Source organism: Perognathus longimembris, chromosome 17, assembly GCF_023159225.1.
Source record: "Perognathus longimembris pacificus isolate PPM17 chromosome 17, ASM2315922v1, whole genome shotgun sequence".
In the NCBI taxonomy this organism is placed as follows: domain Eukaryota; kingdom Metazoa; phylum Chordata; class Mammalia; order Rodentia; family Heteromyidae; genus Perognathus; species Perognathus longimembris.
Window position 1 is genome coordinate 24,429,378 of NC_063177.1, and position 19,836 is coordinate 24,449,213.

The 19,836-nt window shown below is 41.1% G+C and overlaps 1 protein-coding gene and 1 pseudogene across 1 annotated transcript in view; one reads left to right on the forward strand and one right to left on the reverse strand.

Annotated features, from left to right (window-relative positions):
- The first annotated feature begins 910 nt into the window (after window positions 1-910).
- Window positions 911-19,836, forward strand: part of Heatr6 (HEAT repeat containing 6) — a 33,943-nt gene continuing 15,017 nt past the window's right edge. Inside the window, exons 1-9 of the mRNA XM_048365871.1 lie at window positions 911-1,151; window positions 3,373-3,480; window positions 6,243-6,383; window positions 7,056-7,171; window positions 9,334-9,448; window positions 11,969-12,070; window positions 12,979-13,107; window positions 14,980-15,266; window positions 16,123-16,300. Of these exons, the coding sequence (XP_048221828.1) occupies window positions 930-1,151; window positions 3,373-3,480; window positions 6,243-6,383; window positions 7,056-7,171; window positions 9,334-9,448; window positions 11,969-12,070; window positions 12,979-13,107; window positions 14,980-15,266; window positions 16,123-16,300 (1,398 nt within the window). The 5' untranslated portion in view covers window positions 911-929. The remainder of the gene's footprint in view (window positions 1,152-3,372; window positions 3,481-6,242; window positions 6,384-7,055; window positions 7,172-9,333; window positions 9,449-11,968; window positions 12,071-12,978; window positions 13,108-14,979; window positions 15,267-16,122; window positions 16,301-19,836) is intronic.
- LOC125366641 lies at window positions 5,674-5,772 on the reverse strand (annotated as a pseudogene).

The following is a 19,836-nucleotide window of genomic DNA, read 5'->3' on the forward strand; positions in this document are numbered from 1 at the left end:
GTTATGGTTTGAAAATAAAATGTTCCCCACAGGCTCACATGTTGAAGGCTTGTTCCTGAGCAGGTGACACCATTTGGGGAAGAAGTAGAAATCTTTGGAGTTGGGCCCTAACTGGAAAAAGCAGGTCATTTGGAGGGCATGTCTTTGAAAGGTATCTCCTCCCCGGCCACTTCCTGCCCCTCACTCTGCTTCCTGATTGTTTCCCACTGCTATAGTATTATGCTCACCTTAGCCCAAAGCAGTGGATTCAGCTGGCCGTGGACTGAACCCTCTGAACCAAAAATAAACCTTCCCTCCTTTACGTTGTTTTTCTCAGGTATTGGGTCATAGGAACAATAAAGCTCACTAATACTGAGATGATGGTGAAGTTGAGAAAGAAAACGCATGACATTCGTTGAGCACTTTCTATGCCACAAAGATGATGTTACATTTTCCACATGCATTATCTGGTTTATTCTCAACAACTGCTCCGGACCACTATTTCACATGTAACGGTACCTGAGTTTGTGGGGAAATTAAGGAATTTGCTCAACATTATATAGCAGATATGGGAAGAGTGGAAAGCTGTCAGACAACTAGCAGTTTCGGCCACTGCCATCCTCTGCAGCCTTTCTCCAACTCTAGTAGGGAATCTGAAACTCTGGTGTTACACAGAGCCATGTCAGCCCTGCCCCAAGAAACAACTATTTTACAAGGGGGGGGGGACAAAAAACAACAACACAGGACTCCGTTTTTTTTAGCCAGACTTAAGAGAGATGGACAGCAAAAGTTCCCAAGCTAATTTCATAGCGCATTTACAGAATACCATAATCAAACAAAGCCCCCCCAGCTTGCTCTCCTAGTCTAAATAAGGAATTTCCGGAAGTAGCCGTAAAGCCCAGAGGATGCCCCGGAAGTAATTCCCGGCGACTTTTACATTAGGAAAAAACATGGCGGCGGTGCAGGTTGCCGGCTCGCTGCTGTGTGGGCAGCAGCCACCTTTGTCGCCGCGGGAGCCGCCCGCTGAACAGAGCAGCGCGTTCCGCCGCTTAGCGGCCAGGCTGCGCGCCCTGCGCCCGGATGACAGTAACTCTGCCCGCACCGAGATCCACTTGCTCTTCGATCAGCTCATCTCGGAAAACTACAGCGAAGGCGACGGCGTTGACCCGGAGGTAGGCGACCTGAGGTGGGAGGCCGAGGCCACTCCCGCTGCTCTGTCCCCGCCCCCGGCCCTCGGGACACGCCCCCATTCCTACCCCGCCCATCGGCCCTCGAGCCGCGTCCTCGTCCAAGTCTTCTCCCTCACTCCGCCCCGTCCCCCGCCGCCCATCAAACCTGGAACCCCGCCCTCTACAATGGCATCGGTCTTCTAGCCCCGCCCCCGGTCCCAGCCCCGCCCATCCCTCGCCCCTTGCCCAAGGCCCTCCCGCCCATCAAACTTCGAACCCCGCCCTCCGCAATGGCCTTGGCCCTGGGGCTCTGCCCCCTTACGGCCCCGCCCCTCGACCCACGCCCCACCCATCACCCTTTGAGACCGGTCTCCTGCTCTGGGTTCCTCCACCTATCCACCCTCCGAAGCTCTCTACCTTGACCTCGGTCCTCGAGCCCCACCCGCTGCCCTGGCTTCGCCCCTTGGCCTTAGCACCCCGCCCTCAGCCCTGGCCCCCATTGCTCGACCCCCCTCCCCCAGCCGCACCCGCGACCCTGGGCTTTATTCCTTGGCCCTCGAGCTGCGTCTGCCTCACTGCCCCGACCCCATCCTTTGGCCCTCCCGCCGGCTTCTCGCAGAAGACTCTGTTTCTACCACCACCATCCCCCGCCCACACCCACCCTCAGAAGTTACAAGCTGTCTGTCTTGCCCTAATGGCACCTTCTCTGCTCTCCTCCATCAGAGGAAAGAGGCAGTGCTTAGCGGACTAGCGTCTTTCAAAACCTAAAGTGGTGAATTCCTCAGCTGTCATCTCTGGAATCACCTTCCTAAAGATGAATACATTATCTCCACACACTTTATCCCCAAGTCTTCTTCCAAACTATCTCAAATACGTTTCTCTTAATGCATATTCTCTCTTTTCTCATTGCCAGTACCTTGGGCAAGATGACTACTGCCTGGATATTCCACCACTGATATCTAACTGGTCATATTCTAATCTAATCCTTCTCCAGACCATTCTTTGCTACAGAATTACCTTTGTTCTTTGTTTCATCTGACTGTAAAAGTAAACATCTGATCTGGGAAGATCTTCAATGTATACTGTTAAACAGTTGAAGCAAGCGGCAAAACAGTTCATATAGTATGAGAATAATCCCCTTCCAGAGGGAAGGGATTATAAAATAAGTGTACTTTATATATGAAAAAAAAAAGATCCAGAACAGTAATAGGTTACTTCACTATGGGCTTGGTAGGATAAAGGGAGAAGCAAGAGAAATTTTTGATTTGTTTGTGTACTTTGATATTTTTGAGGTAAAAATGTGGGCCTTTCCAGTTTTCTCTCCTGCCACTTCCTTCTTTGTGTCTTGTGTGTAGTCACTTAGCACTTGCTGTCCTTCAAACACTGGTGGCTGTTCCACATTTCCAGGTCTTCACATACTCTGTTCATTCATAGTGTTTTGGTGCCCTGTCTGCCTGGCAAAGTTCTATCCATCCTTCACATCATTCCAGATTTTGCTCAAAAAGATCACCTCCATGCTGGGTGTGGTACTGCAGAAGGATTGTGAGTTCAAGGCTGCCCAGTTAAAGTTCATGAGACCTTATCTCAAAAAAACAAAAAGACCTGGGGATAGTACTCTAGTGGTAGAGCCTTGCCTTGCATGCTCAAGGCCCTGAAATCGGTCATCCCACAGATCCTCCCTAATTACTAGTTCCTCATTGAGTTTGTAATTAATACTTTCAACATTTAATTTACTTTATTAATTATTTGTGTGTGTCTCTCCCTTTGAGGTTCAGGAAAATGTTTCAACTTTGTAAAAATGTATAAATGGTGTGATTTACAAATAGTTTCCTCTCTCAAATGTATTTTACAGAAGATTAATATAAGTGTCATTTCTGATTTTCCCTATGGTGTTAAAAATCTATTAAAAATTTTTTTAGCTTCAGCATGCTGGAAGCCTTTCTTTGGTTATTCAGTTGTATTGTCTGCATGGTAGAAACTCTGGAGCTTTTAGCTTGAGAAAAACTCAATTAGTTCTTTTCCTTTATTTTAGCACATCTTATTTTTGTGCTTTTATCTTCCTCCCTAACCCTGTAATTTCCTGCCTCAATTTTCATTCAAATGATATCTTCTCCCAGTCTTAGGTATGCAATTTAATTTTCCTATTTGGCCAGGTCCTGGGTGGTCTTCACTTGGCTTACAGGTACATTACCATTGCTTTATCTTCTTTTCTTTTTTAAAATAGGATGTCAGTGCCCTTCTTGTTCAAGCTTGCCGACTTGTGCCTCTTAATCAGAATCATCTTGTCAGCAAAGTGTCTCAGCTGATTCACCATTTACTTAATACACTACAGGTAATCAGATATATGTGACTTCAGGACTCATGAAATCTGAGAATAAGTGCTTTGAGGTACTGCACACGTGGAAGGTATTAAACTAGTCTTTTAGATGCTAGAAAAAGTAAATGTCTTGGGCTAGGAGTATAGCTCAGTGGTAGAGCCTTTGCTTAGAACATTTGTGTTCCTGTATTTGATCACCAGCAAAACATATATACACACCAGAACCTTAAATAAGAATATATTAAAACAACCTCTGTTGGTCGTTCACATCTGTAGTCCTAGCTACTCAGGAGGCTGAGACTTGGAGGACGATGATTCAAAGCCACCCACCCTCATGTAGAGACTCCATCTGCAATTAGCCAGCAAAAAGTCAAGCTGGAGGCCTGAACTAAGTGGTATAATGCCAGCTCGTGGCTGGCATTTTACCAAGCAAGCCAAGCAAGCTTCAGTCTCTGAGATCAAGCCCAAGAACCAGCTACAGCTAGCCTCTCTCCTGTCATAAGATGACTGCCTGGATTTTAGGCTTTATTTTATTGTGTTGGTCCTGCTGTCTCTGGATTTTTTTGTGCTCTAGACTAGTGCTCTACCACTTGAGCCACAACTCCACTTTCAGCTTTTTTTTTGGAGTGGGCAGTTAATTATAAATAGGAGTCTCATGGACTGGCTTTGAAACACAATCTTCAGATCTAACCTCCTGAGTCGCTAGGACAGGTGTGAACTACCAATGCCCGGCTCTATTCTAGACTTCTTATGAAAAATAATGTTTAGCAAAGAAGCATTTCTTTTGTGTCTCTTTTATTTAAGAATAAGAAAGGGGGGCTGGGAATATGGCCTAGTGGCAAGAGTGCTTGCCTCCTACACATGAAGCTCTCGGTTCGATTCCCCAGCACCACATATATGGAAAATGGCCAGAAGGGGCGCTGTGGCTCAGGTGGCAGAGTGCTAGCCTTGAGTGGGAAGAAGCCAGGGACAGTGCTCAGGCCCTGCCTGAGTCCAAGGCCCAGGACTGGCCAAAAAAAAAAAAAAAAAAAGAATAAGAAAGGTTGCTGGGTGCCATTGGATCACACCTATTATCCTAGTTACTCAGCAGGCTGAGATCTGAGAATTGCAGTTGGAAGCCAGTCCAGGCAGATAGATCTGAGAGACTTTTATGGGGTTTTTTGTTCGTTTGGTTTATTTTTTCCCAGTCCTGGGGCTTGCATTCAGGGCCTGAACACTGTCCCTGGCTTCCTTTTGCTCAAGGCTAGCACTCTGACACTTGAGCCACAGTGCCACTTCTAGCCATTTTCTATATATGTGGTGCTGAGGAATCGAACCAGGGCTTCATGTATACAAGGCAAGCACTCCTGCCACTAGGCCATATTCCCAGCCCCTGAGAGACTTTTATGAAAGGCAAAAAGTTGGAAGTGGACATGTGGTTCAAGTGGTAAAACTCTAGTCATGAAGGAGTGAGAGTACAAAGCCTGGAGTTCAAACCCCAATACTGGTGCCAGAGACAGAGACAGAGACAGAGAGAAAATGTGTCCTATAGATTCTCCAGCAGACTTCCCTAATAGGTTGCAGGAGACATAAGATGAATAGTTCTGGACCAGTTTCTGAGCAGAATGAATGAATGGTAAACCAGTGGTTCCAGCCTTGACTATACAATAGAATCAACTGGAGAGCTTAACCTCACCAATTACTGTGTGCAGCTAGAATGCCTTTAGCCCCTAGCACTTGATATTTTGGATTGGATAATTCTGTTATATATGATACTGTCTTGTGTATTGTAGCACATCCTTGTCTCTGTCTATAAGATGCCAGCAGAATCCTTCCAATTTTACAATAAAAAAATTTCTACAGACATTGCCAAATGTTCCCAGGGATCATGATTGTCCCAAGTTAAGAACCACTGTCTTAGGCTAATTAGGACCTGTGGGTCTTACGTGGAAGAGAGAAATGCCAAAAACAAACCAACCCAGAACTCAGTCCTCAGGGAAGGAGATGTGTGCTGTAGGTAACTATCGATATCTGCTAACTGAGATGAGGCGGATTTTGTTTAGAATATTTCTAATGGATATAAGAAGGCTTCAGATGTGTACTGTTCTTGCATGTGATGTTTTGTGTCACTGACGGAAAACTTCTTGATCACTTATGGCCCCTGTAATTCATCACCAACTTTATGCCATTTGATGAATTTATTTAAAATGTTCATAAAATGATATTTAGGTTATTCTAATGTATCCCAACATTATAAATTTCATGAAGACAAATATATCAGCTCTTCTTGTAACAAACTATAGAAATGATCCCTGAAAGTATAGTCTTTATCAGCTCTTCTTATATTCCCCACACTATACTAGAGACTAGAGACATGGCCTCTATAGGCCCTGAGTTCAAATCACATTACCTCCAAATGTTTTTGGACATTGTAGCTATTTCGAAGATATATTCATTTACTGTGTATTTGTTGAGAGATTACTATGTTTAAAGAAATTTAGTTGAATTAAGACATTTCAATGGGCTGAGTATTATATCTCTATTCACAGCTGCCAGTTTCTGGTTAATTTAAGGAAAAGTTTGAAGGACAGTTTTGAATGGAAGGACCAAAGGGGAAGAAGTGAGTGAGACTTTAGGGATAGGAAAAGACCTCTATCTTGGTCAAATTTTAGAGTTAATTATTTTGACACGAACAGATACGCACACTCTACACAGCTTTATTCAGGCAAGCATTATACTATAAAAGGATGAAAATGGTTTTGAAAGCTAAGTTACCTCTATTTTTCCTCTGTCTGTAGGTGATTGTTGATGAACAGAACTTGGATTTCCTATTGGCATATACTATTTCAGCTATCCACCAATGTAGTTCTTGGACACACATGAAAATTCTTCAAGCCCTGGCAGCTCTGGTATACTACAATGGCTCAAAAAGTCAAAAGGTAATTGTAACTGTGTTCTAACTTCGCTTTGAAAGGATAGCAGCACAGTCTGTGGAGCCAACAGACCTTGCTCAGGTTTCTATCTTGCCAGCAATTGGATGTATATGCCCTTGAGTAATGCTCATGAGGCTCTCTGAGCCTTGTTTCCTCATATGTCAAAGAGTTGTTCTGATTAATAAATTGATAGAACCTTTGTAAAGTGATTGGCATTCCCACAATATGAACAATAATTATCATCACCATTGTGTATGCATTATTGTCTATTACTCGATCCTTCCTGCAGTTTTTTGGCATGTTTTTGCATCCTGTCTAAAAGATTTGCTTAATAGCTTTTCTGGGTTTTTTTTTTGAGGAGGAGGAAGAAAAGGTATAAAACAGGTTTATTTGGTTTTTGAAGGGCCTATATTCCCTACTCACCCACAAACTATTTAACCAAAGTTGATTCACCTTAACTTAAAAAAAAATAGTCAAAAGGAAAGACAAGTGGAGATAATACTCTTGTGTATTATTATTTGGCAGAAAGTCCTACCTATAGTGTAACATTTTCTCATTATTCATAGTGAATATATATATATATATGGCTGCTCTTTGGTTAAAAAATAAAATCACTTCAATAAGTAGTATTTTTCAAGAAGCTTTCATTTGACTAACATTGCTGTTGTTTTGTTTTAGTACCTCCCAGACTTGCTAGGCAAGACTGGCCTGTTAACAAAGTTGAGTGACTTGGCGCAGTCTGACGCTGAAGTTAGGAGAGCTGCAGTACATTGCATGGCAAACTTATGTCTCAGGTATGTAGACCCTATCAGCTCCCCCAACAGTAAGAAGATAGGACCTCTCTTAGGTAGGCTTTTTGTAGGTTACTCTATCCTTCTGAAGCCACAGCCAGTGTAGAAAAATAATCTACTTTAAGCTAGGCATGGTGACACATGAAATAGTTCCTGCACTTGGGAGGCTGAGGCAAGAGGATCTCAAGCTGCAGTCTGGGCTACACAGTGAGATAAGACTTTGTCTCAAAAACATAAAGAAAAGAAAAAAACATATTTTGCATTTCCTGTCATCTCTTATTATTTTTTTGTGCCAGCCCTAGGACTTGAACTTAGGGTCTAGGTACTTTCCCTGAGCTTTGGTGCATTCTACCTACCACATGAGCTACAGGCTCCACTTCTGGCTTTTTGGTGGTTAATTTGAGATAAGAGTCTCATAGACTTTCCTGCCCTGGCTGATTTCATACCCCAGTCCTTAGATCTCAGTCTCCTGAGCAGCTAGCATTATAGGCCTGAGCCACCTGTGGCCATTATTGTTTGTTTTTAATTTTAAAATGATTATCAAGAAATAGAAGGTGAGGGCTGGGGATATAGCCTAGTGGCAAGAGTGCCTGCCTCGGATACATGAGGCCCTAGGTTCGATTCCCCAGCACCACATATACAGAAAACGGCCAGAAGCGGCGCTGTGGCTCAAGTGGCAGAGTGCTAGCCTTGAGCGGGAAGAAGCCAGGGACAGTGCTCAGGCCCTGAGTCCAAGGCCCAGGACTGGCCAAAAAAAAAAAAAAAAAAAAAAAAAAAATAGAAGGTGAAAGCTTATCAAGAAATGAATGGGGTGGGGTGCTAGCAGCTCATACCTATAATCCTAGCTACTCAGGAGCCTGAGATCTGAGGATTGTTGTTTGGAGCTTCTTACTGCCAATTAACCAGGAAAAATGCTTGAAGTGGAGATGTGACTCTGGTGGTAGAGTGCCAGCTGTGATCAGAAAAAACAAGTGAGGGCACAAGGTCCCTGAGTTCAAGCCACAATACCTGCAAAAAGAGAGAGGATAGAAAGAATGAGAGAGGACAGAGAAAGAGAGATAGGAGAGGAAGGAAGAAAGGGAGGAAAGGAGAGAGGAAGGAAGCAAGGAAGGAAGGAAGCAGACAAGGAAGGAAGGAAGGAAAGGAAAGAGAAGGGAAGAAGGAAGGAAGGAAAGGGAAGGGAAGGGAAGAGAAGGAGGGAGGGAGGGGGAGGCAAGAAGGAAGGAGGGAAGGAAGGAAGAAAAGAAGGCTATATTCATATTAAACTCTGGTGAGATTTAAATGTCAGTACCAGGGAGGGGCTGGGAATGTGGCTTAGAGGTAGAGTGCTTGCTTAGCATGCATGAAGCCCTGGGTTCAATTCCTCTGCACCACATAAACAGAAAAAGCCAGAAGTGGCGCTGTGGCTCAAGAGGTAGGGTGCTAGCTTTGAGCAAAAACAAAAGAAGACAGGGACAGTGCTCAGGCCCTGAGTCCAAGCCCCAGGACTGGCAACAAAAACAACAACAACAATAACAACAAATGTCAATACCAGAAAATGAAGCCAGTCTCCAATAGGCAGTAAACAGTGAGCAGCACAAACTTAAATTTGCCTCTGCATTCCACAAGGCTGTCTAGTGGCTAGGAAGCCAGGTTCATTGGCACAGTTCTCATAGCACCTGTTGCTATTTCTCCCCTCTTAGAACTGAAAAGCCAGTAATCCTAGCTACTCAGAAGGCTGAGATCTGAGAATTGCCATTCAAAGCCAGCCTGGACAGGAAAAGTCCACAAGACTCTTATCTCAGTTACCCACTAGAAAATTGGAAGTGGCACTGTGGCTCAAAGTGGTAGAGCTCTAGTCTTTAGTGAAAATGCCTAGGGACACTGCTGAGGCCCTGAGTTCAAGTCCCATGACCGTCAAAAAAAAAAGAAGTCTCTCTTTTTTTATACTTCTTCCGCTAGAAACTTCTTGGGCTTCTCCCTATAGAAGCCATCTTTTCTTCTTCCTATTTAAGCCTGATCCTGTATAAAGCAGTAACTACTTAGCCAAAGTGCAGTTTTCTACAATGAAGTGGTAGAGTATATCTCAACTCTATTAGTCTGTATTGCTATTTTAAATTCTTATTCTTTTGGAAATGTCATTTCAAAAGCATTAGTTTGAATTGTTTTCTCTCTGTGTGTTTCAGTGTGCCAGGACAGCCATATTTGGAGGAATCCTACCAAAATATCTGCTTCCAAGTCTTCTTGACCACTTTACAATCTCCAAAATCGTCTGACATGGATGATATAACATTTTGTTTGGTAGGTAGTACTGTGATCTTATTGAAGGTTACAGGTTTGTAAGCAGGACAAGAATAGAGGCTGATACCACACAGTTGAGTTTTATTCATAAGTGAATTTGCATGCATAAGTGGAATGTGCATAAGCCATAAGAACTTAAGTCATATCTGTGAGTTTAAGTGACGAGAAACTGCTTCTCTACTGATTTGTTTTGCTTTGATTTTAAAATGTTTTTAGAAGTCTAGGTTTTTTAAAAAGCCTGGAGCCAATTGGCTCATGCCTTTAATCCTTGCTACTTAGGAGACTGAGATCTAAGGCAGATGGATGGTTCAAAGCCAGGAGAGTCCATGAGACTAGTATTTCCAATTAATCACCAAAACAACAACAACAAAACCCAAACCCCAAACACCCCAAAAAACAGAAATGGAGTTGTGGCTCAAATGAGCTCTAGCCTTGAGCAAAAGAGCTTAGGGACAAGCACCCAGGCCCTGACTTCAAGCCCCAGGACTGGCACACAAGAAAAAATGAAAAAAAAAAAGTGTGTGTGGGGGGGAGTCCCCCTTAATTTTTTTTCCCCTCCTAGGTATAAAAGCAATAGCGTTTTGAACTAGTAAATGACTTTAAAACATAAAAGGAAAGAAACTGCATTTCAACAATATCTGCACTATTTTATTTCTTTAAAAAAATCTCCTCATACAAATGACAATTTCTTAACATTTTAAATGACACATTTCAAACATTACAGATCCAAGACAGAGAAAACTCTTTTTAGTTCCCTGCTCTACTCTAAACAGGAAAGACAATTCATTCTTAGTCCTTCAGATTACTTTTTTTTTTTTTTTTTTGCCAGTCCTGGGGCTTGGACTCAGGGCCTGAGCACCGTCCCTGGCTTCTTTTTGCTCAAGGTCAGCACTCTATCACTTGAGCCACAGTGCCACTTCTGGCATTTTCTGTATATATGTGGTGCTGAGGAATTGAACCCAGGGCTTCATGTATACAAGGCGAGCACTCTACCACTAGGCCACATTCCCAGCCCCAGATTACTTTTCTATATATGAATGAATGTCTTCATTATTTTCATATGGAGTCATATTTAATACAGTTTGCAGCTTTGGGGGTTTTTAAATCTCAATGTCCTTAAGGCATCTTTTCTATTAATATAACTCATGCTTTGTAACTGTTATAGCTTGGACAAGTTATTTAACCTCTTGGTGTCTCCATGTCCCACTTCATCATAGGATGCTTTAAAAAATTTTTATTATAAAGGTGATGTACAGAGGGGTTATAGTTACATAAGATCATGACATCTTAGCATTCTTATGAGGAGAATATAAAATAAGACTTTAAAATATTTAACAAGAACTGGAAGGTAGAACTTAAGTGGGAGAACACCTGCCTAGCAAGCATGAGACTTTGAGTTGAAAGCCCAGTACCATCACCAAAAAAGTGCTTGACAGAATGCCTGCTAGTATTAGTATTAAATTTCACATTTAGTAGTCATAATCATCATAATAGATGAAAAGTAATCTTTTTTCAATGTTCCCACTACTTCAAATAGGACAGTAGTTCGCATTGTGGGGAGTACTTCTGAAGGACAGAGCTCTAGACATGAAATTGCTGAGTTACAATAGCAATGTTAACAGAATTGCTCGCCAGAAGCACATTTTATCATTTAGTTTCCTCTAGCATCTATTCCTCTGTGTGTAAGAGCTTCTGATCACTTCTGCCCTCTGCTGCCACTTTTGCCATTCCATTTTTCCAGTCCACTATCCCATTCCATTCTACCCACTGCCTCCTCTTTTATTTTTTAAATTTTTGTTGACCATTTGTACATACTTGTTTATATCAGTCCAGTAAGATCATTCAATCAAACTACTCTTTTCTAGAAAATAACTCACTGTAGTTAATCAATTTTCTAGTCATCCTTTCTGCTTTGTGCATTTGAGAGGGGTTTTTCATCATCTAGAGAGAGACTTTCTTCTTTGTAGTAGTAAAAGGTTGATCCTTAGACAACCAAATTTTATCTTTTATTTTCTTGGTGTCAGTCTTGGGGTTTGAACTCAGAGCCTGGGTGCTGTCCCTGAATTTTTGTATTCAAGACTAGTACTCCACAGGGCTGAAGATATGGCCTAGTGGCAAGAGAGCTTGCCTCGTGTACATGAGGCCCTGGGTTCGATTCCCCAGCACCACATATACAGAAAACGGCCAGAAGTGGCGCTGTGGTTCAAGTGGCAGAGTGCTAGCCTTGAGCAAAAGGAAGCCAGGGACAGTGCTCAGGCCCTGAGTTCAAGGCCCAGGACTGGCCAAAAAAAAAAAAAAAAAAAAGACTAGTACTCCATCACTTGAGTCACAGCTCTGCTTCCCCTTTTGGGGAGCTTAATTGGAGATAAGAGTCTCATGGACTTTGCTGCCCAAGCTGGCTTTGAACTGTGATCCTCAGATCTCAAGCCTCCCGAGTAGCTAGGATTACAGGAGTAAGCACCCAGCACTTGGCATGTTCTGCCTTTTAACTTGCTCTTTTCCCTCTTCCCTCTTGCCCAGTTGTTACAGAGTGCATTAAAAGGCATACAATCACTCCTCAATGGTGGGAAGATGAAACTGACACAAACTGATGAACTTGGAGCTCTTTTAGCTGTGCTAAAGGTAAGTAGAGTTTCCATTACAATCAGTGGTTTTCCTCTTTTCCCAGCCACGAGGACCATTTCATATCATTGTTCTAAGGCTACATTTAAGATATTGAAAATTTTAAAAAAAGATATTGAAAATTCATATGTTTTATATATATATATGTATGTATACACACATATTTATATTTAAGAGAGCAGACCAAATAAGATGCTCATAGTCAAGCATACTTAGGATTAATAACATAAGATAATAAGCAATAAACATATCAAGCTGTGAGCCAGTGGCTCATGCCTATTATCCTAGCTATTTGGAGGTAACTTAGTTTATAAAATTATTGATAGATAAAATAATTGGGTAAAAGGGATTGAATACAATAGATAAATAAAAATAATAAATATACTAAAACCACACCTAATCTAACGTGCCCAACCAGATCTAGCTGGATGCTAGATGAAATTAAGCTCTTTTTAAGCCCTTGAGAGTTCATTCAAGAGATCTATTTTTCCTTCCTATTTTTATTGTTTTGTAGGTTTGATTTTTGTGGGTTTTTTGAGTCAAGGTCTCACTATAATTTAGGTTGGTCTTGAACTTGCTATGTAGCCCAGGCTGACCTCTTAACTCACTATCCTCCTGCCTCCAAGCCACAGTGCTGATTACAGGTGTGCTTTATCATACCTGGCTTTTTTTCTTTTTTTTCTTTTTGTTTTGGCAGTACTGCCATTGAATTCAGGGCCTTGCAATTGCTAGACAAGTGTCCAACCATTTGAGCCATGCTGTTTAATAGTCCTTTAAACACTAATCAGTTTGTGTTCTGATTGAGGACATGGAACATGCTAAATGTGTTTTGTGTTTTATGTTTTGTGTGTGTGTGTGTGTGTGTGTGTGTGTGTGTGTGTATGTGTGTCTGTTTGTGTCACTCTTAGAAAGCCATGTTTCACGGACTTCCTGGACTAAACATAGAGATGCCCACAGTGCTGTACCCAACTCCACTTCCTCAGTATGATGGGAGACCACCTCAGCAATCAGAATCTAGTACTGCTCAGCCAACTACGGTACATTTACTCTATAGAGATTTAAGTTGTGGATTGTTTTGAATAGTGCTGTGTATTTTCTATAATTTGTACCACTCCCACTCCCACTTGATTTCAATTTAGTATAGTTAATGCAGGAGATTAAATTTATGAGACTGCTAAGATATTAGTTAAAACACCTTATGCTTCTAAGTTGAGCTCTAGGCAAGTAACAGCTACAAAAAGGAGCATTAACCTTCCATTCAAGGCCAAGCGTCCTCATCCCTAGACTTGTAAAGGCCAAGAAGGATAGACAAACTTCTCTAAAGGATTGGCCAGTAAATATTTTAGGTCTCTGACACACCACCAGCCCTGTCATCGTAGGGCAAGAGCAGCCAGAGAGACACTGGAGAACCTGATGGGCATGGCTGTGTTCTAGTAAAGCTTCCTTTACAGAAACAGGTCATGGGCCTGGCCACATTTGGCTATTGGACTGTATTTTAATAGCTCTTCTGTAAACCAGGAGACACCTTCTTACTAGTCAGCTCATCAGCTCCAGACACATTAATACTACTTCTCAGTTTTTCCAGATAGCTGCCATCTCACTCAGGCTTCTGGAGGTGAATCTGGACAGTTACAAATGTGCAGCCAAGGTTTTACCTCCAAAAGTGTAATGCCTGACCCAAAATGCTTAAAGTAGGAATTCTCTCATCAGTTTAATTTATTCAGTTTTTATCAAACATCTGCTGTATCACAGACATGGTGCTTAGAAGCATTAGGGATACTGGGACAGATAATTCTTCAGGGTGTGGGGAGAGGTAAAGATGGATAAACCAATAATTATGGTGCAATATCATTGTTTCATTCATCAGAACATTCACAGAGTATTCAGACAACACAGTCAGAGTACTCAGTCCAAAGGGAGGAAGAAGAGAAAGCTTTTTATGAGATGTGGTAGCTATACTGAGACTCAAGAATGAATAATAACACAGAAGTGGGAAGTTTCTTCCTGAGAGGCCAAAGGTATATAAACACAGAATAATAATGTGTATAGCTTGTATGTAATCTAGTAGAACTAGAGTTTCAGGTAGAGTTTCTGGGATCTTATGTAGCATGTGAGACTGTTTACTTATAGGCCAGGGAATCTTATCTAGCAAAATGTTGTGATCAGATTTGCCTCTTAGATAAGCCACCAAAGTAGCAAATAAAAGTCTGGGTCTAAGCTGATATAAGTGCTCCAGGGTGGAAAAGATGAGAACCTTTCTTTATCAGGACTAGCTAGAGACTTGGTGTGGAGGAAGGCACAGGTTCCATAGACATTTGGATATCAGAAAGAAGTAGGAGAAAAAAAACTGACTTTTACCTCATAAGTGCTACTACATAGCCTCGCAGCCCTAGAGCCACGCATTATGCATAGTGGTTACTGGCTCCTGCACATGCCTTTAGAAGGGTCCTAGTTATCTTATATAAGAACTGAGAAAATAAATTCTTGAGTTCTGTTCCTCAGGCCTTTATTTTCTTGTGTAATCTCTTCAGAAGCTTGACTGTTTTCATTATAATTAAACAAAGTAGCTTGTATTAACTTCATACTCAAGGATGAGTAAGGTCAAACTCAAAGAAGTGAAATATTTGCCTAGAATCACTAAGGTAGACTTTAAACCCAAGCCACAAGTTTTTGTCTGTCTCAGGGCCTTTATTCCTTATTTCCAAAGTCCAGTAGAAGCCATGTAAGTACTTAGCTCTGTGCCTGAGACAGAAGATATCAAGTAGCACTTTATTCTTATATCCTCTTTTTCTTGCATCTCCCTGTTGGGAACATACTTAAATCATTTGCGAACGAGGAAGTGCTAGGATTCAGTTAAAAGTTATTTTGAAATAGCTATCTTATGTGTCTTCTTGTGCTCCTGAAATCAGAATAAAAAGAAAAAACACAAAATAAAAGCAAAGAAAGCCCAGCAAGGGGATGAGGAAGAGGAAGAAGACTCCAATGGAGAAATGGAAGCGGCCTCAGGCTCCAGCTCCAGCAGAGTGAGCATGGGTGGTAGGGACGCCTTGCATTCCTCCTCCCGGGGCGCCCCGAGTCTTGGAGCTGGAGGGAGAGAGCAAGTCTCCTCACCCTTCGCTTCTTCCAGTTGGAAAAGAATCAGTAGCAGTGAGTCTGACTATTCTGACGCTGAAGGAGGCATCCAGGGTAAAATGAGGTAATAATGTTTTACTATATTTTTATACCTGATCTTCTAAGTTGCATGTATTTTATGATTGCTTAAGAACTGACTTCCAAGGGTGATTGGACTTGAAGATTTTCAGTGATGAGGAGCTTTGCATTACTTGGAACATGCTTTGCTCTCTTGATCTGTGCAGTTGGGAGAGAGAGAAAGAGAGAGAGGGGGAGAGAGAGAGAGTATTCCTCTAAGAAATAGGCTTTCCTTCACTTTTTTTGTCTTTTAAAACACTACTTATTTTCAAAGTGAGCTTAGAAATTACATTGTCTGGGAAACTTTTTCAGATCCCATCCCCATCCTGGTTTAAGGACCCCTCCTATGATCCTTTGATGTACCTCTGCCTTAACACTGTTCACTGCCATACTTGTCCAGGGCAAGGGCTTTGTTTATGTCTGACCTCCTTAGTGTAATACCTGGTGTGGCACCCACATAAAGGCATTCAGGGGATATGTTGTTGAGTAGATGGGTGTATTCTCTGCATTGTTTCATATCGTGTACTAGGTCCCAAACATCAAAATGTTGCTCCTTATTAGCTAGCTTGTGGTTTTTGTCTGCCTTAATACCATGTTACAGGGCTGGTAGCATAGCGCAAGTGTTTGAGCATTTATTTACCTAGAATATACACAGCCCTGAGTTCAGTCCCTAGTAATCCCCTAAATCAAGACTTATTTCAAAAGCAGATTGCCTCAACATATTTTGAAAAATAATTTTTTCAAGATCCTAGTAATATCTTTAGGGAATATTGATAATGTTTAATTTCTCAATAACTAGAATAAGTAAATAAATTACAGAAAACGCCTAAAAACTTTTTTCTTCCTTACTCTGGTTGTGAAAGGTCCTATCAAGCCAAAGTTCGCCAAGGAGCACTAGCTTGTTTTCTTTCTACTATAAAATCAATAGAAAAAAAAGTTCTTTATGGCTACTGGTCAGCCTTTGTTCCTGATACACCTGAGCTTGGAAGCCCACAGTCTGTGTCCTTAATGACACTTATATTAAAAGATCCTTCTCCAAAGGTAAGAATATTTAGCCTCTAAGATTTGGAAATTTACATGTTTTGTTTTGTTTTGTTTTTCTCTTCTCAGCCCTATCAGATCTTTTTTTTTTTTTTTTAATTTTATTTTTTTGCCAGTCCTGGGCCTTGGACTCAGGGCCTGAACACTGTCCCTGGCTTCTTTTTGCTCAAGGCTAGCACTCTGCCACTTGAGCCACAGCACCACTTCTGGCCGTTTTCTGTATATGTGGTACTGGAGAATTGAACCCAGGGCTTCATGTATACGAGGCAAGCACTCTTGCCACTAGGCCATATTCCCAGCCCCCCTATCAGATCTTGTCTGCTCTTATTGATAGTGAGAATGGTTGGCTAAGCCAGAGGAGAGTAGGAAACAGGGAAGGAGATCCTAGAGGTTGTTTCAGGCCTGCTTGAAGCCTGATCACCCTGAGTTATAACTTCATTGTCCTTGAGCTATGCTTTGCTTCCTTTTATGAAAATGAGGGTTGCATGGTATTTCTGATAGGAAAAATGATCAGAAATGGCTTCAACAACTCAATGAAGTATTTGGTTCCTACTGTTTATAAATGATATATAGGCTTAGAAAAATGCTCATAAAGTATTGTGAAGACACGGGATAAAGAATTGTATAGGGTTCCAACAATGTTTTTGCTTTCAATTTTTCCAAATTTTATGAAATCATACCTAATATTTATATATTTTAATGAGAAAAACATACTTTTAAAAAAGAAAATAGGGCTGGGGATATAGCCTAGTGGCAAGAGTGCCTGCCTCGGATACACGAGGCCCTAGGTTCGATTCCCCAGCACCACATATACAGAAAACGGCCAGAAGCGGCGCTGTGGCTCAAGTGGCGGAGTGCTAGCCTTGAGCGGAAGAAGCCAGGGACAGTGCTCAGGCCCTGAGTCCAAGGCCCAGGACTGGCCAAAAAAAAAAAAAAAGAAAATAGTTTGGCAGTCTTAGATAGCTACAACATGATAGCCCTCGCAACTATCTGCCTCTGCTTAGATATGTTTATTTCTCTCTGGAAGTTAACTTCTTAAGTAAGGAAAGTAGTCTTTCTATTAAGAGTCCTTTTACAAGAATGAATATTAGACTGGGAATGAATATTAGACTGGAGTGCAAGAAGCACTAGGTTTGATTCCTCAGTACCACATAAACAGAAAAGGCCAGAAGTGGCGCTGTGGCTCAAGTGGTAGTGTGTTAGCCTTAAGCAAAAGAAGCTCAGGGACAGTGCCCAGGCCCTGAGTTCAAGCCCCAGGACTGGCAAAAAATAGTAATAATAATTGTAAAAGAATATTAAAAAGTCCTGCTGAATGAAATCTGGGTATCCTCAGGTAGTCCAGCTACTCACCAAAAGTGTATTATTAGGTCAATTGTATATCCCTGTTTTTTAAGATTTTTCCTTAAAAGAGAAGAAGTAGTAATTCCTTAGAAGAAGTAGATTGGAACACCCTATGCTCATCTCCTTGAAGTTACTGACCCTGTAAAAGCGTAAGTTAGTGTTAATTATACACACACACACACACACACACACACACGTGATATATGTGTCTAAAAGGAACAGCAAAGTACCAATAAATGTAACCTGGTAGGCTAGGGGGTATAGCTCCGTGATAGAATACTTGCCTAGCATGTGCAAGGCCATGGGTTCTATCCTCAGTATCACACATACAAAAAATGTAACCTGACTAATGCAAGAATTTCTTCTATATGATTTCCTCAGGTGTTACACAGACATATTGTGGAGATCTATCTGGGCTTCAGTCTAAGTGAAAACTGTAGGGCAGATCTTCCTCATGGTACCTTGAGAATTCCATTGCTTTTCAAATCCCATGCAGATTTTGTTTTACTTCTCCTTTAGATAGCTATGAAAGGCAGAAACTAATAAAAATTCATACCACAGCAAAAGTCGAAAAAAGAATGAAAAGGTTAGATTTTTAACTTTTGAAGTATCAGGTAACCAGGTTTTCTTTTATAAAGAACTTTACTTTTATAAAGTAACCCAGGACTAGATAACTTTTACTGGTCTGACTCTAAATCAAGAGGCCCTGACACAGTGTTTAAGAGCCCCTATTTAACCAACACCAACGATAGGGGTGTGATCCAATAAAATAAAGTCTGAAACATGTAGATAATAACTAATACTGGAGGCTGGGGGGTGTACTCAGGGGTAGAGTTCTTGCCTAGCATCTCTAGTGCCACATAAAGAATCGATATACTTAGAGAAAATGAGAAAATAAAAAAGAAAACAATCTGGTGGCCTGCTTTGATCCTCAATAGTTCCGCACTTCCACAAGGGACTTCTTAATCACACTGCCAAATGTATTCTGAGATCATATACACAGAAAATGGAAGAAACAAAAAGCAAAGGAGCTACCTCAGCAAATATTTCTGCTATATTCTGAAGTCAGAGCAAAAATAGAAAAGGACTTTTCTGTTTTATTTGCTTTACACAAGCCTTCGTATCCAAGGAACTGAAACTACACACTAGTAAAACTGAACACCTTGAGGCTTATGATTTCAGAGTCATCTAGCATTGCAATGATCAGACAGTAAAATGCAATCAACAAATAAGCTCTCGGGAGAATTACGCCTGCTCTGATTTGCTTGTGCATCTGGGCTTTCTGCTCCAAGTGCTGATCAGGATATTAAGTACTAATAAAAGAACAAATGAAGCAAGACTTGAACCAAAATCAATGTCATAAGTAATAACTTTAGAACAAAGGTTATTAAACAGGACTTAAAGGAAATTAGCTATGAAAAGTATAATGTTAGATACATCTAATTTCTATGTAGATTTTATACTGCAGTGGGGAAAAAATAACAAATTTCAATCTGTGATAGAAATAGATGTTTTCCCCTTAGGGTTCCAAAGTTAATTGAGCTAAAATTGTTTGACTTTTTGGACATCAATTCATTTCTTTCCACAGTTTGATTTTAACTTTGTTTGGTTTGTAAGTCTTCAGGGTTGTGATTTTTAATTACCTTCTGAAGAAATGAAGTTTTAGCCTAACATCTGTCTTTTTCAATTCAGACTAGCCATCAGTCAGCTGATGGCAAACAATGGTCTATAAACTAAATCTATTTTTGCATGACATATGAGCTAGGAGTAGCATTTACACTTTTAAATGGTTTTTTAATTATAGAAAGAAGAATAAAATTTCATGACATGTAAAAAATACATGGAATTCATTATTGATGTTATTGTCTGTAGCTAAAGTTTTGTTGGAACATAACCACATTGATTAATTGATTGTCTGCATCATTAGAGTTGAGTATGACAGAGACTCAACCCGTAAACACCAAAATGTAAGGCATGTACTACTGTCCCTTTAGCAGAAAGAGTGCCAGCTGCCCCATCTGCATCTTGCACCATATGCTTTGTGTTTGTAGTATTGCTCTTCCCACATGTACAGGTTCCTAATGCAGTCGGATTCCTCATCTAAGTGATTTTGCAGATTCATGAGTCTATTCAAAGAAGAAATCTTTAGACTTTTCAGGACCCACTCTACAGAAGGCTTGCAGAAGTGATTGATG